Below are 25,178 nucleotides of genomic sequence, written 5' to 3' on the forward strand. Positions count from 1 at the left end.
ATTGGTAGAACTAGGTCTTGAAACCAGGGCCTTGTGCATCCTAAACACACACCCTAACTCTGAGCTACATTCTTAGTCCCCTTCAGCAAATACATTGTTGTATTTTGGCACTTAGTAGATACTTAGTAAATAAGGAAAGGATGGATGGATGGATGCTCCTTATATCACAAATCTTCCAGAATTCACCTGAGAGTAAAAAGAAAATATAGAAAAATGGATTCCTAGTACAGAAAGGGTTGTTTTAAATTGCTGAATGAATGCATCAGAGTTTTGCACAAGAAAACTAAGTGGAAGAGCATACACTGCAAAGCCTACTTACTAAGTTTCTCTCTTCTCTAATATTCTTCTCAATTGTTTGGCTCCCTTTCTGCTCTATCTTATTCTTCCCTACTGTATATTCCCATCCTCATTTGTTTTTCTTGTTTGTATGGGTCTCTGCACCCGATTTTAAAAATGGCATGCATTTTTAAAAATAAATATACAGAATTGTATACATATTTAATATATAAGATTTTGTTCTGTTTCTAATTCTAAAAATAATTAAGGTACTTTATTTTTTTCTTTAAGAAACAAACCCCCAAAATTACTCTTTACTTTTCCAAGATATCATTTCTTTTTATTTCCCCTGCAGTTCTTACATAGAAGGGGGAAAAGCTTTCTACTCCTAATTTAGGATTCCAGCTTATGAAGTATTTTAAAATTTGTCTTTGATTCCTTCCTCTTGAAAACTCACTTCTGGACATATTCTTTTACTTTCTTCATTAAGCAACATAATTTTAGGTATTTCTTTAATTGCTTTCATGTTCATCTGAGGTCCTCTTCAAAGGGCTGCATGAGTTTATAGCTGCCTAAATGCAAAGAGCCTTTTCTTGGAAATTATCTTGTAAAGTTATTTTAATAGTATAACTTCTTTGTGCAGTTCTCAATATTACGATTATTGTGTAGTATACATAATATCCATTCTTTTTAGAAAAGTCAAACTTTGAGTGATGTATGGGATTTGAAGAGATAACAATCTGATATTATCAACCTTTTAAAATTATTTACTATCTTAATAATAAATAATTTAAAAATTATTAAAATAAATAATTTTAAAATTATTTTAAATTTTAAAATAATTTTAAAATTCTCACCTTTTAAAATTATTTATTAATTTTTTTTCTATTTTATTTTTGTTTTGGTACTGGGGATTGAGTCCAGAGGTACTTTACCACTGAGCTACATCCCCACTCTTCTTATTTTTTCTTTTTGAGATGTGGTCTCTAAGTTGCTGAGACTGGCCTTGCAACCCTTCTGCTAAGCCTCCCAGGTTTCTGGGGTAACAGGAGCCACTGTGCCTGTCAGGTTTTCCCCTTTAAAAAACTGTAAACCAATAAATATAAATACCTCTTTGTTTCATTTTTTCTTTAAATAAATTTGGAGGAAAAATATTTTTACATATTATTTCAGTGGTTTTTAAAAAATCTGTTCCCACTAGAGGGAACATTCTTTCTCTCTGATTCTTATTCATAGTTTTTATGTATTTATTTTCCAGAACTGCTAAATATAAGGTAAAATGTCTAGGATAGAAATATGTTCAGATATAATGGGTAGGACATGTCAAATGTACACTGGTCTTTTTATTTGGATTTTACCTGTGTCCATGTCAAAATTGGGGTTAAACCATATTTCTTAGCAAGATAAATGAACTTGGTCAGATAAAGTATCACAAATATCCCATCATCATCATATTATTCGGCTTGTGCTAGTTACCATTTTCAAACTAGAGATTGTCTGAACTTCCTTATAATCTGGTATGACTGAAGCTATATAATTAAAACAACAAATTGCATATTTTATTATTTGGTTAACTCAGGTTTTGCAGGAAAACAGTACATGGAGCCTGTATCTTTCTTTTCTTTCTTTTCTTTTTTTCTTTTTTTTTTGGTGCTAGGCAGCTCCTCTTCACCACCACCCTAACCCTAACAATTATTTTTAATCTAATAGATCTCAGTGCTGAATAGACAACCAGTGGTCCTCCAGCCTTGACTCTCAAAGCAAAACTTTATTGCAAATATTTTCACTTGTTTCTGTCCAATACTTTTCTATAGGAACTTTAATTCTTAATATCTTAAATATAACTTATTGATTTCTCATCAGAAGCAACTTAAGTCTTTCTGTGAAGGAATCAATAGTTTTACATATGCCACTTAACTCTGTTTCAGCTTTCCCTGAGGCTGCAGGTATTACCACTTCTGTTAATCAAGAGACTTGAGCAAAGAGCTAACTTGTTTTCTTTAGTAGAAACTTTTAAGTTACCTGTAGTTAACACTAAAGGAACAAGTTTTGTTATTCTGTTCCATAAAATGACATAAATTCTTACAGATATACATAGAAGGGACTGTTTTAAGTGGGAAACCTGATGTCTTTCTCAAAGCTAAATGAGAGTGGGTGATTCTGTGCGCATGGAGTAGAGAGAGTAGGCTGCTGTTGAGAAAATGTGGCAAATGCCTCTGTACTTTCATTTAGAGACTTTCATGTCAAAGATAATATGAAGTCTTCTATAAAATTAAATATTAGCTGGGTGTATTGGCATATGCCTGTAATCCCAGGTACTCAGATGGCTTAGGAAGGAGGATCACAAATTTGAGGCCCTCCTTGGCAATTTAGTGAGATCCTGTTTCAAAATTAAAAAAAAAAAAAATGGGGGGTGGCTGGGGATGTAGCTTGGTGGCAGAGTGCCCTGGGTTCAATCCCCATGTGCCTGGGGGAAAATGACACAAGAAGTTTGTGACTACATAAGGAATCGAAGGACAGGATTTACAACGGTTATAAGCAGAGCAAGAAAGGACAGCAGACAGACACATAGACACACACACACACACACACACACACACACACACACACCCTGTCTAGACTTCTTGCCTCATTAATTATAAAATCTGACTTGTATTTTGAGAAAACTGTTGAAAATTTTAATGTTTGTATTAGAAATAATGACCTTGAGTCATGTCTTTCATTGTTTAAGCATCTAGAAAACATATGTATAGAAATGATACCACAAAAATAGTTAATAAATTAAACAACAACAACAAAACAACCTGTTTCCTTTTTCTTTATTTTGTGGGGAGGATTGGGTCCTGGGGATTGAACCCCATGATCTCACACATGCTCTAACACTGAATTCCACCTCCAGCCAAAAACCTCTTTCTTGGCTGAGCTTGCCTGTCCAGTGATAGAATGCTTGCTTTGTGTATACAGGGCCATAGATTTGATCCCCACAATGCTGGGGGTAGAGTGGGTAGGCTTGTTATTTAAAGACTTAATTATTACTGGATTCAGCTGTGCTATGATTTGGATATGACACGTCCCTGAAAAGCCTCATATGTTAGATAACACAAGAATGTTCAGAGGTAAAATAATTATATTATGAGAGCTCTAACCTAATCAGTGGATTAATTCACTTGATATAAGAACAATTTTGAGCAGATACTGGGTGGTAACTGTACCATCTTAGGCAGAGTGTGACTGGAGTAGGTAGGTCACTGGGGGTATGGCCTGGAATACTATTTGTTGATGGTCCCTTCCCTTCTCTCTCTGCTTCCTGGCTGCCATCAGCTTAGTGGCTTTCCTCCATCATGCTCTTCTGTAGTAATGTTCTGCTTCACCTTAGGCCCAGACCAATGTAGTTAGCTAACCGTGCACTGAACCTCTTAAAACTGTGAGTCCAGAATAAATGTTTCTTTCTCTTATGTTGTTCTTGTCAACTATTTTGGTCATAGTGGCAAAAAGCTAACACAAGCTAGGCTGTAAGTAAAACCTAAACCATTTAGTGAACCATTTAGATGGTTTCAAATTAAATCAGAAGAATAGAGTAGATAAGGGACAAGCACCATCAGTTTCATTTTATTGACATTGGGTAGTGCAGCCTCGCACAATTACCTTAGCCTTTGTTCATTTACATATGTCAGTAAGGATCTATACCATGGCAAACCCACAGAGTAATGTCAGACAGGCCACACACTAAATAAGTTAGTGTGCAGAACTGGTTTTACTTTCCTGGCATCTAAACTCATAGTACATTTGTCAAGGTTATTATATCCAGTAATTAAATAGACATTTATTCCTGTTCAATATTTTTAGTGTTCTGCTTAAAGCATTGTCATGAATGGAAGCTATTTTCAATAGGTTAACTTGGAAATGTATCATCTTCTTGGTCAAATATTACCTTTTTATATTAAGCTAAATTTTGCTCAGTTTTTCTCCATAGCTTCATAATCTACTTTGTTTTTATGCTGTTCATCACCCACTAAAATGTTAGCTCCTTGGGGATAGGGCTTGATTTTTTTCAACCCAAGAAACTAGAACATATTACATGGTGTGCATGCAGAAGATTCCTCTGGGAATATATTTAAGAATGAATTATAATAGAAAGTATACATGTTCAATTTGTTCAAAGTGATTTGACTGAGGTATACGTTTATCAGCAAGGTCTAAATTATTTCTGTAATTGTGTGTGTGTGTGTGTGTGTGTGTGTGTGTGTGTTTGTGTGTGTGGTGTTACTGGGGGTTGAACTTTGCATCTATTGGATAGGGACTCTTCTCTACCACGGAACTACTTCCCCAAACCATTTCTTTCAGTCTTGGTCTTTGTATCATATATCATATGATTACTAGTTTTTCAGATGTGAAATGATAGCTCATCCTGGTTTTATTTGCACTTTTTTCTTCTTTATAAAGTAATAGGAATTGATCTCAGGGGTGCTCTACCACTGAACTACCTTCTACCTCTTTTTATTTTGAGATGGCTTCACTAGTTGCCAAGGCTGGTTATGAACTTGTAATTCTCCTGCCTAAGCCTCCAAAGTTACTGGATTATAGGTGTACATCACCATGTCAGGCTTATTTCCACATGTTTTTGATGAGTAGGGAGATTGTCTTTTTTATATGTTAATTGGATATTTGTGTTTCTTCTTTGAGTACTCATTGACAGTTTGCCTTTTTAAAATTGGGTGTTAGTCATTTTCCTATTGATACATTGGAGTTTTTTTTTTTGAGAGAGAATTTTAATATTTATTTTTTTTTAGTTTTCGGTGGACACAACATCTTTGTATGTGGTGCTGAGCATTGAACCTGGGCTGCACACATGCCAGGCAAGCGCGCTACTGCTTGAGCCACATCCCCAGGCCCTTCATCGAAGTTTTTTTCTTTCCATTTTTTGGTACCAGGGATCCAGGGATTGAACCCAGAGGTGCTTAACCAATGAACCACAACCCTAGTCCTCCCCCACCCCCACCCCCTCCCCTTTTTTAAATTTGACACAGGGTCTTACTAAACTGCTGAGGCTGACTTTGAATTTAGGATCTTCCTACCTCAGACTCCTGAGCTGCTGGAATTTGGCTAGGAGTTCTTAATGTATTATAAATAACAAACTTTGTTATGTATATTGTACATATCATTAGTTTGTGGACCTTGTCTTTTCAGTCACTGTGGAGTGTTAAAAGATGAAGAAAAAGTCTTATTGTGGTTGAATCTATTATGATATAGACTGTCGGGAGCAATGGGGAGAGAGATTGATTTAAGAAATCATTTCCTACTTTGAGTTCTTAAAAGTACTTTTCAATATTGCCTTCTGGAAATCCCCCCCCCCCATTTTTTGTTTGCATTTGTTTTTAAACCATGTGGAATTGATTTTTGAGTCTGGGATATGGGTCCAATATGAGTAATCACCTTTCAAATGCCATTTACTGTCTTCCTTCCCTGCTCTCCCCCCTGGTCTGTACTGATGTTGCTGTCATGAAATAGTCCTCAACATAGTGCATTTGTTACTGGGCCTTGTATTTTGTTCCATAGGTTGACTTGTCTCTATTCCAGGGTCATTCTTTTGTAACTATTACAGCTTTATTATTCATCTTTGTATTTATTATTGCAGTTCTGATGAACGTTAAACAAGTCCTTTCATTTTATTTTTCTTTAGGGATCTCTTGACTGTTCCAGGTCCTTTGTAATCTGCTTAAAAATTTGAGCCAGTTTATCATGTTCCACAAAAAATTCTTTTGATTAGAATTTTTTTACTAAGAATTCCTATCTTTGTTTAGATTTAGTCATAGGCATTTTTGAAAATGCTATTGCAAATGGCCTGTTTTTTAAAATTGTAAAATGTGTGGGATATATATATATACACACACACAATATAAAACTTAGCATTTTAATCCTTTTGAGCATGCAATTCAGGGACATTAAATATATTTACATTGTTGTACAACCATCACTACATATCTAGCTCCAGATAGTTCCACTTCTCCATCACCTATCTAAAACAAAAATCTGTAACCATTAAATAATAACTCCTAATCTCTGATAATCACTAATTTAATCACTAATTTACTTTCTTGGAATTTGATTAGGCAGAATTATAAATGATATTTTTTAATAATAGTTTTTCTCTTTTAAAGTGAAATAATCATGTTTTCTTAATCGGTGCCTAGAACTGTTGCTTAATATTTAATTCTAGTAGTTTGGCTATGTGTGGGTTTTCTGCATAAACAGGCAAATCACACATAAGTAAAAGACTTTATACTGTTAAACCTGCCCATTGAGTTTTAACTTTTAATTTAAGTTTTTTAAAAAATTTGAAGTCCTTTGGTTCGTTTGTAGATCTGCAGGCTGCCTCTTCAATCTTCTTTCTTTCAATGTATTAAGAATTGTTACTTGTTATCCAATTTTGGTATGAACTGTGACAATCTGAATCTGCTAGTTCTGCTAGTTCTTTCTGAGGTAGCTTTATTTCTTCTGTTTTCTTGCTGAGTTAAAGCCTACTCATTCCTCAGAAGTTTATTCCTGCCAGATCTTGGTGGCAATACTAATAAAGATGGGCTTTAAATTCTTTTAGGTGGGGGCTGGGTACTGAGGATTAAATCCAAGGGCACTTTACCACTGAGCTACATCTTCAGCCCTTTTTATTTTTTATTTTGAGACAAATTCTGACTAATTTGTCAGAATTTAGGCTGGTTTGATGTCAGGAACTTCCTGCTTCAGCCTCTCAAGTTACTAGTATTATAGGAGTGTGCTACCACACCTGGCAACTTTAAATTCTTCACTCAGGTTTTTAAAAATGGTATAATTTGGGCTCTAAACTTGTAAGAGGACTGCTTTGTGATTAAAATTTTTCAGGGTTTTTTTTTTTTTTTTTTTTGGTTGTTGTTGTTATCCCCCCCCCCCCCCCCCCCCCCGCCTATCCTTTATGTGGGAATGGGGGAGCTTCACTAGAGGAATTTTTGTAATTACCTTAGGAGGATTTCTCACCCATATATTGAGAGTATATTAAGGTCTCAGTTTTATGAGGAAACTTCTTATACATACCCACCTTTACCAGCTTTTAATCTTTGTTTCTTACTCTTTGTCCTACAATGCTATGGAAATCTAAACTCATTTACTCAGCCATAAAGACAAATGAAATTGTCATTTGAAGGAAAATTGATGGAACTAGAGATCATTATGTTAAGTGAAAAAAGTCAAACTCAGAAGGTCAAGGATTTTATGCTTTTTTTTCATATGTGAAAGATAGAGAGGAAAAAGGAAAAGAAACATGAAAATCAAAGAATTCCAAACAAGAAAGGGACTAAGGGGGTGAAGGTGTGTGTGTGGGACACGTTCAAGGGAGTGATGTTGGCCAAATTATATTGATATATTGTATGCATGTATGAATATGTAACAACAAATCCTGTCATTATAAATGACTAGAAGACTCCAATAAAAAAAAATGTGTGGAAAAAAATCTCAACTCAGATTTTTACCTGCTTTGGCAAATGCTCTTGGGCTGAAAGCTCTTTTTAATACTTTAGTTACCAGTTTCTCCTTACCTTGGTTTTTACTCTCTTGTTAACCTATCACGACATTTATTTGAGGGACTTTCACATTTTATGGGGGGATTATTGGGGATTGAACTCAGGGCACTTGGTCACTGAGCCACATTCCCAGTCCTATTTTGTATTTTATTTAGAGACAGGTCTCCCTGAGTTGCTTAGTGACTCATTGTTGCTGAGGTTAGCTTTGAACTTGTGATCCTCCTGCCTCAGCCTTCTGAGCTGCTGGGATTACAGGCGTCCACCACCATGCCAGACTTTTAAGTTATTTTTATTTGGAGTATAAATTTGCTATATACCATACTGCTGGAAATTCCCATGTCATTTTATTATGTTGTTTTTAGTCATTTGGAAGGGATACTTGGGGTAAAATTAATCTTAAACACTTATAAAAATGAAATGAAAAGTGACCTTTATAACTGCTAATTAAGTATTTTTTTTATAGGTGTCAGCTGTGATGCATGTTTAAAAGGCAATTTTCGAGGTCGCAGATACAAGTGTTTAATTTGCTACGATTACGATCTTTGTGCATCTTGTTATGAAAGTGGTGCAACAACAACAAGGCATACAACTGACCACCCAATGCAGTGCATATTAACAAGAGTAGATTTTGGTAAGTGTTTAAAAAAATTTTAATAAATGGTCATTTAGAATTTTATGTGTGCATGAAGAAGCAAAGGCAAAATGTTTTAAAACTATCTTTAATGGCAAATATGGTGGCTAAAATGCATTAAAAATAAATTGGGCCATTGTATTCTAAGTATTTCTGTCTCTAAATCATAGTTTACTTTTTTGTGAAGCCATTTCAATAAATACATACCTGGCAAGGTATGAAATAGAAAAGTGCTTTAATAAAGAAGGAATAAAATCAAACTTTTCTCAGCAGCAGCACAGAAGTACTAGTTCTTGGTCTAGTTATTAGAATGCAGATTATTTCTACAATTTATTAGGGGTCATTGTTCATCTATAAGAAAAGCTATAATATTTCTGCTGTAATTTCTTACCTAGCCAAAACTTGTTATTAGTATTTTTTTTTTTTTGGTCATAGCCCTTCTTAATGGATATGAAGTAGTATCTCAAGTGCTTTTGATTTGCATTTCAAAGTTATCCAGACTGGCCTTAGACTTTGGATACTTCTGCCTCAGCCTCCTGAGTAGCTGTAATTATAGGCACATACCACTGCCTGGCAGAATTTTTTGTATAGGGAGTTGAGGTAGAGGGTCAGCTTTATTCTTTTGCGTATCCAGTTCTTTTGGATATCTTGTTGCCCCCAGCATCATTAAAGAATCTGTTCTTTTTAAAGAATATATTCTTTTTTAAAAATATATATATACTTTTAATTTTTTTTAATTTTTATGTGGTGCTGAGGATCGAACCCTGGGCCTTACATTTGCAAGGCGAGTGCTTTACCGCTGAGCCATAACCCGAGCACCAAGAGCCTATTCTTTAGCCAATGAATTGTCTTGGTACTTTTGTTGAAAGTAAATTGACCATTAATGAGGTTTATTTCTGTTTATTCAGTGTTTTCCATTGGTCTGTATGTTTGTTTATGCCAGGCCTACACTATCTTTACTTCTATAGTTTTAAAGTAAGTTTTGAAATTGTGTGTGGTTCTTCCAATTTTTATTCCTTTTTAGGATAAATTTGTCAGTTTTTGTAAAGAAACCACCAGGGATTTTGATGGAGATTGTATTTAATCTGTAGTTTAGTTTGGAGAGTCTTAATAATATTAATAACTATAATAATTAATAGTAATTAAATTGATGGCCAGTGAGCATAGATATCTTTTTTACTTATTTAGGTATATACTTTCTTTTGACAAAGTTTTATAGTTATCAGCATACATTTTGCACCTGCTTAATTGTATTCCAAAGTGTTTTTTCTTCTTTTCGTTTTTATAATTAAAAATTGTTTTATTTTGGAGTAGTTATTACAAATGTATAGAAAAGTAATTGATTTTTATATATAGATCTTGTATCCTACACTTTTGCTGAAATTCTGATAGTTTTTTATTTGATTATTTAGGATTCTCTATAAACAAGGTCTTGTCATCTACAGATATAGTTAGGTCATTTTACTTTTTCCTTTCATTTTCTCTGGTTAGATCCTCTAGTAAAATACTGAATAAAAGTGGCAAGAGTAAACACCCTTATCTTGGATCTTAGGGGGAATAAGTATCCAGTCTTTTACCAGTGATATAATTTTTTTAAATAAATTTATTCTAATTTGTTATACATGACAGCAGAATGCATTTCCATCCTAGTACAAATGTAGAGCATAATTTTTCATGTCTCTGGTTGTTCACAAAGTAGAGTCACACCATTTGTGTCTTTATATATGTACTTCAGGTACATGTATGAAGAATGAGATATCCATCTCATTCCACCATCTGGTTGTGGGTTTTTGATAGATATCCTTTATTGGGTGAGGAAATTCTGTTCTTTTTATATACATATTCTTTCTTTCTTTCTTTCTTCTCAACTGCCCCAAATTTGCCTGGTGAATCTTGTTATCATAATAAACTGTGTCTGTCTCTCTCTCTCTCTCTCTCTCTCTCTCTCTCTCTCTCTCTCTCTCTCTCTCTCTCTCATATATTTACATACACACATATATGTGTATATATATATATATATATAGAAAGTTTACAGCCCCTAAAGAATAAACAAATGTGTATCATGTAGTGAACACTTCCATTTTTTTCTTCTTATAAAAGTTATCTTATGCTATTCTCTTAAATATGACCTGTTTAATGTTAAAGAAATATGTAGGGGACTGAGGATGTAGGTTAGTGGCAGAGCACTTGCATGAGGCCCTGGGTTCAGTTCTTTGTAGTGAAGTAGTACAGCATATTAAATATACTTTGATTTTCTTTTGTGCTACAAGTGGAGAAAAGTAGACTTATTTCCTAAGATAAACTAATGAGGCAAACAGATTATTCCCACAGACTCTGTCTGGGTAGTTTTTTTGTAACTTATTTGGGCAGAGTATATTGTGGTAGTACCCTATTCAAGTTCATATCCACAAAAATTGAATGCCTAGGATACTTTTGGCTCTAAGAATTTTATGTTCTGCAGACAAATAGTTGCATCTGGTAGTTGTCTATTGATCATAGAGGTCTATTCTTTCCCTCTGAGTACTTGTATATAGTACATTTTCCTGAATCTTATCTTGATATTATCGTTGCCACAGAAGGTAGAGAGAGAAGGAAAAATTAATTACCTTTAAATTAGATACACATGTGGAATAATCACTTTCAAAATTATATGAAGAGGAGTTCATTAGCTTTTTGTCATTGTGACAAAATAACTGAGATTATCAATTTAAAAGGAGAAAAGATTTATTTTGACTCATAGTTTCAGAGGTTTCAGTCTGTGGATATTTGACCCTTTTGCTTTGGGCCTGTGTTGGCAGGAGCACATTATGGCAGGAACACATAGTGAAGGAGGCTAGTCTCCTCATGACAAGCTGGGAAGCAAAGAGAAAGAAAAAGGGGCTAAGGTCCCAAACCTCCCTTCAAGGGCACATCCTCAATGACCCATCCCGCTAGCACCACAGGCTGGTCAATGAGCCTTTATGCACATGGGCCTTAGGGGGATTTTCAAACTATAGCAGGGAGAAAGTAGTTTGCTTTGTTTTCTTTGCCAGGTGTAGTAGGTTATCTAGGGAAAGAATTTTTGGGAAGAGTAGTCTTCTGCCCTGTGGGAATAAAAATGTTTGAAATGTAAACAAAGAGGGATTTAAGCACTCCATGGCAGAGTGAGGTGGATAATTCAGATGAGCTTTTTTCTTTATTGTAACATGGTTATTTTTTATATATTAAAATCTATTAATAATTATATCTCAATTCTACTGTATTTTTCAGATTTGTACTATGGTGGGGAAGCTTTCTCTGTAGAGCAGCCACAGTCTTTTACTTGTCCCTATTGTGGAAAAATGGGCTACACAGAGACATCTCTTCAAGAACATGTTACTTCTGAACATGCAGAAACATCAACAGAAGTGGTATGTGAAGCAGTCTTTTGTCTAAAATGATATTGTGAAGAATGTTATTCCTAACATTGATAAAGTAAGGTCATTATCATCTATCTCTTACTTAGTATATTGATAGTGTTTACATTATATTTATTAAAATTATCTTTTAACAGAAATTTTACAACTTGAGGAGGCTGCATTCATATGATATTTATTCATCTTAACCTTTAATTACTGTGTTGCTGACAGCATAGCATGAAGTCTTGGCCAAATTCAGAAGAGCTTTATTAAATGCTCTGTGAAAAGGTTGAACAGATCCCAGCCAACCATCAGTGCATCTCTTTTTAAGTATTGTTCATATTACTACAAACTTCATTTTTCTTATATAAGGAACTCTTAACAGGATATTTAAAAATCTATGGTTGTATATTAAACAGTAATCCATTGTCCACTCATTGTAGTGGATCACTGACTTCTTTAGTTTTTTCATCAGATCAAATCTTGTTTGTTAAGCAAGAACTCTATGCAGTCCCTCACTTCTTCCTTCCTAATCTTTTTCAATAATGTAAAGTCAGAGACACAGAATAATACACAAAGTGTTACCTTAAAAGCCTTTTGGAGTTTATATCTATTTTTTAGTTGTCAATAGACCTTTATTTATTTATATGCGGCACTGAGAATTGAACCCAGGGCCTCACACGTGCTAGGCAAGCACTTTACCACTGAGCCACAACCCCAGTTCCCTTTTGGAGTTTTTTTCAAGAAATAATGAATATACACAAAAGAGTCTCTCTCCCACCTCTTTACTATTGCCAATAAGAGGTAAATGAAGACTGTATATGGAACTGTAGGTAATGAATTTGAGGAATTTTGGTACAAACAATTGCATATATATAAACTAATAAGCCTCTCCATGTACTTGGAACAAATAAAGTACCATTTCAAGGACATGCAGGTATTTGAACTCAGCCAGAGGCCCTCTGGGTTTTAGGGTCTCTCCTTGACTCTGTTACAACTCTCATATTTAGACTAAAACATTTACCTTTATTCTCATGGACACCACCAGGTAAGTGCTTAACATTGTCATAAACTTATAGTTTAAACAATTGGTGAATTTATTTTTATGGTCCTCAAGCCAGATTTTATTGTCTACAGGTCAGAAATGTTCTCATTTTATATTTTGGGGAGCCTCAGAGCACTGTTATCACATTAATTACCTAGATACAGTAAGGCAAGAGGTGGGAGGAGCAGGAGGTTCCCTTTTTGTATTCTTAAGATAATTATAAGCCAATAGTTCCTAGTGTAGTACTTTCATTACCCTGTTGGGTAGGACAACTACCTAGTTTTTCACATACAAAATTAGAGAATTAAGTGGAGATTTAAATCCTTTCCATGAAACCTGTCTGGGTGTCTATCAGCTGATGAAAGGATAAAGAAAATGTGGTTCATATACACAATGGGATTTTGTTCATCCATAAAGAAGAATGAAGTTATATCATTTGCAGGAAAATGGATGGAACTTGAGATCATTATGCTAAGCTAAATAAGCCAAAATCAGAAAGCCAAGGGTAATGTTTTCTCTCATATGTGAAATTTAGAAAAGAAAAAAAAAGAAAAAAAAAAAAAGAAGAAGAAAGGTGTATGGGGGAAATCTCAAGGGAAAAGCAAAGGGAGACCCATAAAGTAGAGAAAAGGGACTAAGGGGAGGAAGAAGAAGAAGGAAAGAGAAATACTAGGCAACAATATTTACTAAATTATATCGTTATATTGTGTGCCTGTACAAATATGTAGCAACATATTAATTGTAGTGTACCAACAAAATCCCTTCCATGGGTGAAAAACAGATTATTTATTTTTATAAATCAAAAATTAATACCCAGCAACTTTGTTCTTTTTCCTGAAAACAAATATTCAAAAATTTATTTATATTTCAATATATCTGATACACACTTTGAAAATTAAATACCCACCATTTACAAATGGTTTTGTGTTCTGTACCCTATAAGTTGTGTTCAGTTATTCACCTTCACTGAGTTTCTAAGCTTTTGGTACATAGCTTAAACAGTCACCATTCTAATTTTTCATATTGGTTTTATGAAATACTTAAAGGATTTCTTTCTCCTCATTCACCCTTAGCCTTGGCTTGAGTATTACTTACCTTTGTAACTACCCATACCATACCTCTTCATTTTAAAGTAAAAAATGGCAAGCAGACAGGATCTTTGATATAAAGTTACATGTTTTTGTTTTGCTTCTTTGAATCTGTGGGTCATATCCTAATGCCAGAATTGGCATTTCAGCAAGAGTAGTATTCAAGTATGGTTCAGTGGCTAGTGTCCATTCTGAAGAATTAGTGCCCATGACACACATACCTTTCTGTACATGTACAAAACCTGTTATTGGTTCTAACATGCCATCTTGGGCAACTTAGCAGACTCTGTCTCAATAATTTAAGAAAAAAGGGCTGGTAGAACTGTCCTGGTACTATGTAACAGTATTTACTAAATTATATCTTTATATATATTGTGTGCATGTACAAATATGTAGCAAGTGAGGAAAAATAGAGTTAATCACATTGTTTGTGAACAATTATATTCACATAGCAACTTGTTATGTTTTTATTTCCTTCTTTTATAAAAAAATTTATAGCTACTATTTAAAAGATGTAACTGTTTTATTTAAAAGATCTTTACATATATCACCCAGTTCACCTTCATAATAACCTTCATTAAAGAATTAATGCCATTTTTTTCTTTTTTACATTTTGAATGTTTATATTAGATTACATTAGGATTTAAGATGTTTTATGATAAAAGCAGAAAATGACAAACAAGAAGTATTCCAAAGAAAAACTAAATGACAAGTGAAATGAATATTGGTGCACTAAAGGACTTATAGAGTTAGGATTATATTAATTTTTTTAAATTAGTTTTTAGTTGTAGATGGACACAATATCTCTTTATTTATTTGTTTTTATGTGGTACTGAAATTTGAACCCAGTGCCTCACATGCGAGGCAGGTACTCTACCACTGAGGTTCAGCTCCAGCCCAGGATTATATTAAAATTTTATCAACTTATAAATAGAATGAATTTTTAAACAGAAAATGCTGAAAACACAAACTATAAAAAAAAAAGTAATGAAAATATCCTGTGATTTCTCTAGGCAGGGGCAAATATTAAAATCTTGATACTTATTCCAGGCATCAATCATACTATATATTAAGATAATCTTAAGTTTTATGTGTACATTTGGGCTAATATTTCACATTATTTCTTTTCTGCTTATTTTCTGTCTTTAAAAGCTGATTGAGAAATAATTTTAAATGGCTGTATAATTCTTGATTGAGTTACCTTAATTTGCTTCAAAGAATATAGTGGGGTTCATTGTAACATATTCATACACATGCATAAAATTATTTGATCAGCTTCAATTCCCAGCACCTCTCCTTTTCCTAACTCTGTCCCACTGCCCCCGAACCCCCCTTCTCAATTCTTCTGGTCTCCCTTGTGTTTTCCTGAATTTCCTTTAATTTTTTTTTTTTCTCTCTCTAGCTTCCACATATGAGAGTGAACATATAACTCATGACTTTGAATCTGGCATATTTTGCTTGACACGATATTTTCTGATTTCATCCATTTTCCTGCAAATGACATAATTTTGTTCTTTATGGCTAAATAAATCTCCATTATGTATATAAATATAAACCATAGTTTCTTTATTCATTAATCTGTTGACAATACCTAGGCTGGTTTTATAACTTGGCTGTTGTGAATTGTGTTGATATAAGCATGGTGTACATATGTCACTCTCGTATGCTGACTTTAATTCTTTTGGAAAAATACCAGCAGTGGTATACCTGGGCCATACAGCGGTTCTATTCCTTAGGCTTTGAGGAGACTCTATAACTGATTGCCTTAGTGGTTGTACTCATTTTAGAGTTCCACCAACAGTGTATAATGTACCTTTTCCCCATGTCCTCACCAGCATTTAGTATTCCTTGTATTCTTGCTGATTGTCATTCTAACTAGAGTGAGATGAAATCTCAGTGATATCTTGATTTGCATTTCCCTAAATGCTAAAGATGTTGAACATTTTTTTTTGTGCATTTCTTGGCTATCTGTATTTCTTTTTAAAATTAATTTATTATTGTTCTTTTTAGGTATGACAGTATATGTTGAAATATTATACATACATGGAATATAACTTATTCTAATTAGGATCCCATTCTTGTGGTTGTAACTCTGTAGTATAATTTGAAATTTGTTATTGTGATGCATCCAGCATTGCTTTTATTGCTCAGAATTGCTTTGGCTATTTTGGGTCTTTTCTTCTTCCATATTAGGGAATATTAGGGAATTTTTTTTCTAGTTCTGTGAAGAATGTTATTAGTATTTGATGGATATAGCATTGAATCTGTAGATTGCTTTTTATTTCATTTTTTTTTAATTTTTTTTTAGTTGTTAATGGACCTATAATTTATATGTGGTGCTGAGAATTGAACCTAGTGCTTCACTGTGGCTGGGCAAGCGCTCTACAACTGAGCCTGGGCTCCAGCCCCCATTTTTTTTTTTTTTTTTTTTTTGGCCCTGGGAATTGAACCCGGGGCCAACTGAGCTATATCCCCAGCCCCTTCTTTTTTAAAATGTTGTGCTGAGGATTGAACCCTGTGCCCAGTATGTGCTAGGCGAGCGCTCGATCACTGAGCCACAACCCCAGCCCCCTGATTGCTTTTGATAATATGGCCATTTTAACAATATTAATTCTGCCTAGCCATGAACATGGAAGGTCTTTTTATCCTCTAGTATCTTTTATTTTTGTCTTAAATATTGTGAAATTTTCATTCTAAAGGTCTTTCACCTCTTTGGTTAGATTTATTCCTAGGTTGTGTTTTTTTTTTTTGGGGAGGAGGGGGGGTTGCTGTTGTAAATGAAATTGTTTTCCAGATTTCTTTGGTGGATTAATTAATGGTGCATAGAAAAGCTATTGGTTTTTGTGTGTTGATTTTGAATCCCACTACTTGGTGGAATTTGCTTCTCAGCTCTAGAAATCTTCAGGTGAAGTTTTCTGGACTTCATGTGTTACAATTATATATAAATGTCAAAGTGTCCCCCTTTACTCCACACTGTTTTTCTAGTTGTGGTAAATCAAACATTTTTATTTGCATTATGGAGCTCAAGAGTGACTCATAGCTGTGTGTGGTGGCATGCATTTGTAATCCCAGTGATTTGGGAGGCTGAAGGAGGATTATAAGTTGACACCAGCCTGGACAATTTAGCAAGACTCCTGAATCACATTGTTTGGGTGGGCAATTATATTCACATGACAACTTGCTATGTCTCCTTTTCTGTTTCTCTTAACATTTTTTTTAAATGCCTAATTCACTGTCTTGATTTTGTTCCCTTACTACCTTTGTTGGTCCTCTAAACCCCTAATTTGCACCTCCTTGTAGGACTCAAGAGTAACATTTTTTTAGCCAGCATCCTTTTGGAACATTTAGAAGCAAGAGGATGAATCGCTGAAAATATCACTGTCATCATTGTAAATGTTTACTGAGCTGACAGAGCTAGTAAAGTTTACTGAAGGATAATTTTTAAAACAATGTTGTAGTCCTTAATCATAATTATTTATTATTAAATAATTATGATTAAGAGGTAAAAGTAACTTTAGGCTTACTTGTAAACAATTATAACACATTCTGTTTATAATCACAGCAGTTTTGTATTAATTCACTGCTGGGACCTTTTTGCTTTTTATTTTTTATTTCAGTTATTTATTCTTTGTTTTCATTACTCTCCAGAAAAGGAGTTAGACCAGTCTACAGCCTTTTAGGTTTGCTTGGTACATTTTAATGCTACTTTTCCTTCCCTCCCCTTTTGCTCCTGGAGATTGAACCCAGGACCTTTACCACTGAGCTTCAGCCCCAGTCCTCATTTGCTCCTTTTTGAATGAAAATCTTTATGTGTTTGCAAGAAATTGAGTTTAATTTTGAAATAGCATAGTGGTATTGTGTTTGAATTATACTGATGTGGTAAGACTTTTTAGGGAATTTTATTAGGGAGAAGGGTTTAGGGTGTGCCTCATTGATGTAGTGCTTGGTTAGCTGTCTATCAAGATAGAATTTTTGTATTTCGATATATAGCACTAACCTGTCAATATATGTTTCCTTATTAGGAGAAATAATAGTTTGAACCACCATATATGTATTATATATATATCATATATTTTGTACAAATTTTATATTATGTATTTTCTTAAAATATTGTTTATACATTATTTATATATTAAATATTTATAAATGTCACCTATTTTTCTGTTATAATTGAATAATCAGAAAAGATAAGCATTTAAAAGCCAGATATAGAAAAAATAGACATTGATTGATTGTTAATTGCTTACAGTCTTTATCAAAGTGTGCAGTTGGATACTTCCTGCTTTTCTGTAAACTAACAATATTTTATTTAATAAGAGTGTTAACTAATTGTTTTGTTGAAATATTTTATTTAACAATAGTGCCAAAATAAGAGTACCATATTAACATTACTCAATTGCATTTAGTTGGAGACACTGTGAATCAGAGTATAATACTTCTTACTATCTGTACCTTTCATTGTGTGTGTGTGTGGGGGGGGCAGGGGGAGGGGTGTTGGGAGAATGCTGGGGATAGAACCCAGAACCTTACGAATGCTAGACACTACCAAATAATTATTTCTGTATTTAGAACTTGTTTGAATTGCATGTTTAAAAATGATATGTATTGAGCACATTTACTTGCTTAAAATCAGATAGTAATACTTTATGTTTTAAATATTATTTTAAATGTTTAGATATTCCATATTTGTTTTAGGGTAGCCTTGTATCTATATATCATAGTACTTGCAAAGCTATTTCTACAAGAAATAAATTCTTTAAGATGATATGAAAACCAAGAAAGAAATCATCTAAGTTATTATGAGGATAAAGTAATAGTATCTTTTCCATGAATCTAGGCCTAGTATCTGAGCCTAATACTAGAGAATATGGTGTTCTCTTGCTTCTGGGGAAGGGATTTTATTGCTCTGTACTTTGTTTTGTGTTGAAATAAAATCCCATAGGGCAAGATGAACAAGACAGTTTTCAGAGTGGCAAGTATGTCTGATACGAAGGGAGGTGCTAAGTAATATCTGCTAAGCAGGTATTAGAGACCTTCATTTTCAGTTCTTTTTTTTTTTTCAGTCAGTGATCTGACTACTAGAAGAAAAAGTAGGCCCCAAACTCTATCATACTTATCAGCTTAGAAACCAACTTCCTCAAGAGCAAGAAGTACAATCAAGAATCGATAAATGGGATGGTATCAAACTAAAAAGCTTTCTTCTCTGTCCTATGAAATTCTGGTTTGTCTGGTTCAGTGTCCAGACAGCTGATTTCCAGTCAGTGCATAGAAATGTGTTGCAGGACTTTTAGGAAGACCTGTATTAGAGGTGGTATAAACTGAAGATGCTCAGTGGCAACTGTTGACAAGTTGTAATTAGGTAACTCATTAGTTTTTTTATAAAGTCTCTAGCCTTTTGGAGTGTGGTGGCACATGCCTGTAACTCCAGCTGCTCCGGAGGCTAAGACAGGAGGATCAGAGCCAGCCTCAGCAATAATGAGGTGCTAAGCAACTCAGTGAGAAGCTGTCTCTAAATAAAATACAAAATAGGTCTGGGGATTTGGCTCTGTGGTTGAGTGTGCAATCCCCTGTTCAATCCTGAGTTCAATCCCGGTACCTTAAAAAAATGTCTCCAGCCTTGTCTCTTCTCTCCGACTACCCCCTATTTTCCTGCACTGTCTCTCAGGTTTAAAAAAATACTGGTTAAACAAGAATTATTTGAAGATTTCAACCTCAACATTCATGGCTGAGATCATTTTTTTCTAGGATGTTCTACCAAACTCAGCTGTGCTTGACGAACTGGTTATGACTTTGAGAAGAGTAAAATACAAAGCTTTGTTATCATCAAACTAATTTAAACTTACTACAAATAACACGAACACATAATCCCAGCAACTTGGGAGGCTGAGGCAGGAGAATCACAAGTTTGAGGCCAGTTTGGGCAATTTAGGGAGACCCTGTCAGAAAATAAAAAGAGTTTGGGATGTGACTCAGTACATATACCACTGAATTCAGTCTCCATTACTGGAGGGGGGGGTGTAAATAACTCAAACTTTAATTTTGATGGAGTTCATTTCTCATTCTTCACTAAAATTGTTAGTAGCTAGTGTTTGGTCACTTTCTGTCCCATTCAGCTTTCACCCCTCTCCCCATTATTTATTTTGAGACAGGGTCTCACTAAGTTGCAGCGGTAGGCATCAATCTTGCCTCAGCCTCCCAAGTTGCTGGAATTATGTGAGTTTGTATTATTTCTAATACAGTTAAATTAGTTTAGTGATGACAAAGGCTTCATCAGCCTCCAGAGTTGTTGGGATTACAGGCATGTGCTACTGTGCCCCAGTGTTTTCAGCTTCTTACATCTTTAAAACAGTTTCTATTTTTCTTTTTCTTTTTTTTCTCAAAATCTACAAGTAGAATATATAACTATTCCCACTGAAGATAGAAAGACCTTAAGATAGGAGATTTCTTCCAGCCAAGATGGATGCTTACCTCTAGAGTGAATTATGGACAACATAAAGAAATGGAACAATTTTGATTCTTTTGGAGTTATTTTTATTTCCAGTTTTGTGAATTCCCAAGACATCAGCATACTCCTGGGTTTACATTTTTGTATAGGAAACATGTTAAAAGACCTCTACAATGAAGAATACAGAAGACTAAAGAAAGAAATTGAAGAAGATCTCAGAAGATGAAAAGATTTCCCATGTTCTTGGATAGGCAGAATTAATATTGTCAAAATGGCCATACTATCAAAAGCACTATTTAGATTGAATGCAATTCCTGTTAACATTCCAATGACATTCTTCATAGAAATAGAAAAAAGTCATGAAATTCATTTGGAAAAATAAAAGGCACAGAAAAGCCAAAACAATCCTCAGTGAGAAAAGTGAAGTAGGAGGCATCACAATACTAGACCTTATATTATACTACAGAGATATAGTAACAAAAACAGCATGGTATTGACACCAAAACAGATATGAAGACCACTGGTGCAGAATGGAAGACACAGAGACAAACCCACATAAATACAGTTGTCTCATACTAGAAAAAGTGCCAAAAACATACATTGGAGAAAGAAAGCCTCTTCAACAAATGGTGCTGGGAAAACTGGAACTCCATATGTGACAGAATTAAATTTAATCTCTCTCTCTCTCTCTCTCACCCTGCTCAAAACTCAACTCTTTGGTTAAGACCAAGGACCCTGTGCCTACTAGAAGAAAACGTAGGCCCCAAACTCTGTCATATCAGCTTAGAAACTGACTTCCTCAAGAGCAAGAAGTACAGTCAAGAATCCATAAATGGGATGGTATCAAACTAAAAAGCTTCTTCATAGCAAAGGGAACAATTAAGATTGTGAAGAGAGAATCTACAGAATGGGAAAAAATCTTTGTTACCTGCATCTCAGAGTTAATCTCCAGAGTATATAAAGAACTCAAAAAACTTAACACCAAATCAAAACAAAAAACAAATAACCCAATCCGTAAATGGGCAAAGAAAATAAACATGCACTTTAGAGAAGAAGGAATATGATAGGTCAACAAATATATGAAAAAGTTTAACTTCTCTAGCAATTAGAAAAAAGCAAATTGAAACCACACTGCGATTCCATCCTTTCCACGCAGAATGGCAGTTATCAAAAATAGAAGTAATGAGGGGCTGGGGCTCTAGCTCAGTGGTAGTGTACTTGCCTGGAATGTGTGAGGCACTGGGTTTGATTCTCAGCACTGCATATAAATAATTAAAATAAAGGTCTATCAACAACTATCAATATATATTTATATCTGTATACCTGTATATCTATGTCTATATCTGTATATATAAAAATAAACACAAGTAATGATAAATGTTGGCGAGAATGTGAAGAAAAAGGTACACTTATACATTGCTGGTAGGATTGCAAATTGGTGCAACCACTCTGGAAATCAGTATGGAGATTCCTCAGAAAACTTGGAATGTAACCATCATTTGACCCAGTTATTCCACTCCTAAGCATTTACCCAAAACACTTAAAATCAGCATAATGCAGTGATGCAGTCACATTGGTCAATTCACAATAGCAGATAAATTCACAATAGCTAAGTTATGCAACCAACCTAGGTGCCGTTTGACAGATGAATGGATAAAGAATATGTGGTATATATGGAATATTAATCATCCATAAAAAGAATAACTTTACAACTTGCCAGTAAATGAATGGATCTGGAGATGGTTATGCTAAGTGAAATAAACTAATCCCCCCAAAACCAAAGACTGAATGTTTTCTCTGCTATGTGAATGCTAACACCCAGTAAAGGAGGAGGGAAGAATAGAAGTTCACTGGATTAGACAAAAGGGAATGAGGGAAAGGAGGTGGGAATGTGAATACGAAAGACAGTGAAATGAATGGAACATAACTTTTTCTATGTTCATATATGAATACACCACCAGTGAAACTCCATACCATATACAACCACTACAATGGGATCCTAATTTGAGTAGTTTATAACCCCATGTATTTATAATGTCAAAGTACACTCTACTGTCATGTATGTCTAAAAAGAACAAATAAAAATAAAACAAAAACCAAATCTTAAACTTCTTAGGACTTTCTAAATCACACGTAAAGAAGATTTATACAACCTTCCCCCAACATTCTGAATGTTATCATTGACCTTGGAATTGGTTAGCTCTATAATGTTGCTTCTTCTTTTTTCTTTCTAATTATAAGCATTATAGTATTAAAGTTCAAGGTGTTTTGTATCTTGTTTTTAAATTCTGATGGCTCTTTTTGGGTCATTACTCTTCTGTGAAAGAAGCTGTTAAAAATTTGTTTAGTATGATCAGAAAATCTCCCATTAGAAACCAGAGACATTTCTAGAGCTGAATTCTAAGAGAAAAACTACATAAAAGAGAGACATGTATTGTGTTGCAGTTTGAAGAAATATTGAGAAATATGCACTAATTTTTAAAAAGAGATGAAATCATGTATGTGAACTTTCAAGGTGGCAAGAACTATGCTAATTTCTTGATAGTGTTGAACATCAAACTCAGGGACTCAGCCTGCTAGTAGAGCTTTACCACTGAGCCACACCTCCAAGCCTTCTTGATGGTCATTTCTTCATCCTCAAAATAACAACAACAGAAAATTTTCCTATACTTTCTTGATAGTGTGAAAGGCTGTGTATTTGTTTGTTAGGGCTGCTGTGAAAAAAGGGGCCACATACTTGGTGGCTTAAAGCAACAGAAATGTGTTCTCATGATTCTTGAAGACCAGAAGTTCAAGATGAAGGTGTCAAAGGACTGGTCTCTTGGGGGAGAGTTGGCTCCATGACTGTTCTCAGCACCATTGCTGATCAGCAATCCTTGCCGCTCTTTGACTTATAGATGTGTTTCTGTATTCATCTTTTCATGGCTACCCCTGTGTCTCTGTCTTCATATGGATGTCTTCTGGAAGATAGATATCGCTGGATAACCATCATTAACTTCCCAAACTTCAGTTTCTTCATCTCTAAAGTGGGGATAATGGTACCAAACCCACAGGTAAATTGGGACACAGGATCACAGGTGGGGATGCACATCATCACTTCAGCATGGCAACAGTGCCCTTTTTGGCCATTTTTTCATTGCCCCCACAACAAAGTATTGACTAAAAGCTTGCTTTTGTGGGACTGATTTCATGTCCGTTTGACAAATGCACATTTTTCAAATAGTCACATTTTTTTTTTCCTTATAGGAGATGATGGGGGAGGGAATGTCCCTGTCCTCAAGAACTTAGGGCCTGGAGATTACCTTCATCAACAGACAGATAGTGATTGAGAATCCATGTCTTCCTTTCAGCTCCTGGCTTGCCAGAAATCCTTGACATTCTTTGACTTGTAGATGCATCACTCCATCATCACATGGTGGTGTTATCTCTTGATAGGGTTTTGTTGTTGTTGTTGTTGGTTTTTAAACTAGGAGCCATGTCCCTAGCCCTTTTTTATATTTTATTTTTAGAAAGGATCTTGCTTAATTTACTTAGGGTCTTGCTGAATTGCTGAGGATGGCTTTGAACTTGTGATCAAAAATCTTGCCTTAGCCTCCCGAGCCACTGGGATTACAGGTGTGCTCCAGTGCCCCCATCTTCTCTTGACAATTTTTAAACTGAGAGTATAAAGTTAATACTGATGTGACACTCAGTAAATACTGCATATTTAATCCATGGTAACAGATTTATCCAATCAGAACTTTAACTACAAACTCACCTGAATTTCATAGTACAGGTCCTTTTACTGGAAATAGGGATGCAGTTACAGAGTAACATGAGGGAATTCCATTTATTTCAGTTCTAGAATGGGCCCTATCTTAACCACATTTGTGATTTGACTTAGTTGTTTTTGCTTGCATTTATATAGGCATCTACATATTAGGTGAAAAAAAGAAGACTCTAGCTTTAAAGGGGTCCATTTTGGGTCTAGAAGGTGTTATTCATGTGGCTCTGGGCTCTATTCCTAGTACCAGGGGTGGGGGGTGGTTATTTTTAGTAAATGTCCTTTGGACACCTGGTTTGAGACTAAGTACCCAGTAAAGCACGTAAGTTGACAGGAGTTAATAGGAGTTTCATTTAAAGATAGCTTAGGAAAGCGTATTTAACCTTATATTAGAAAGTTAGTATAGTGTGAAACAACATAGGAAAGTGACTTAACTGTGTTTTTATCTTTCTTGTGCTGATGTGTGTGTGGGGGTGTGCAAATTCAAAGAAGGATGAAAACTTAAAATGGAGCTATGGCAATGGGTGGATTCTACCTTGTATCCTAATATTTCTTCAAAAGTTAAACTCCTCTAAACAAGGGCAATATTTTAAAACTTTTTAGACTTAATTAATTTCATAATTTGACTCTGACAAATTAACAGGGGAAAGGACTGAGGAGTGGAAAGGGAGAAGGAATTTTCAAAGTAATGATTGGACAGAAAACAAAGAAATACAGGAGTGTGGGAGCCTGAGCAAAAAGTAACTGAATTGTTGGCTATAAAAAAGGAAAAGCCTGGGGGAAACAACACTGCTTACGAATAATGACAGAAGAAAGGTTGTAATAGATAATTCTTGGGCTAATTATTAAAAAGCAGTTGGAAAGGGAAACATTTATTGTCCTTTTATAAGACAAATGTTTATAGCTTCTTAATGTAACTTTTTGAGCATTATATTTAATGTATGTAAGGTGTAAAGTATTGCTTTCCAAAGTCATGATGACCAGTTTCAAACCTGACTTCTGC

General features: G+C 34.6%; 1 protein-coding gene across 3 annotated transcripts in view; it reads left to right on the forward strand.

Moving 5' to 3' along the window:
• The window catches only part of Kcmf1 (potassium channel modulatory factor 1), a 76,860-nt gene that overhangs the window by 34,552 nt on the left and 17,130 nt on the right, over positions 1-25,178 (forward strand). For all 3 annotated transcript variants that reach the window (XM_026413803.2, XM_026413804.2, XM_026413802.2), the window contains exons 2-3: positions 8,290-8,457; positions 11,707-11,846. In XM_026413803.2, coding sequence (XP_026269588.1) covers positions 8,290-8,457; positions 11,707-11,846 — 308 coding nt within the window. The remainder of the gene's footprint in view (positions 1-8,289; positions 8,458-11,706; positions 11,847-25,178) is intronic.

Source organism: Urocitellus parryii, chromosome 12 (assembly GCF_045843805.1).
Source record: "Urocitellus parryii isolate mUroPar1 chromosome 12, mUroPar1.hap1, whole genome shotgun sequence".
Classification (NCBI taxonomy): domain Eukaryota; kingdom Metazoa; phylum Chordata; class Mammalia; order Rodentia; family Sciuridae; genus Urocitellus; species Urocitellus parryii.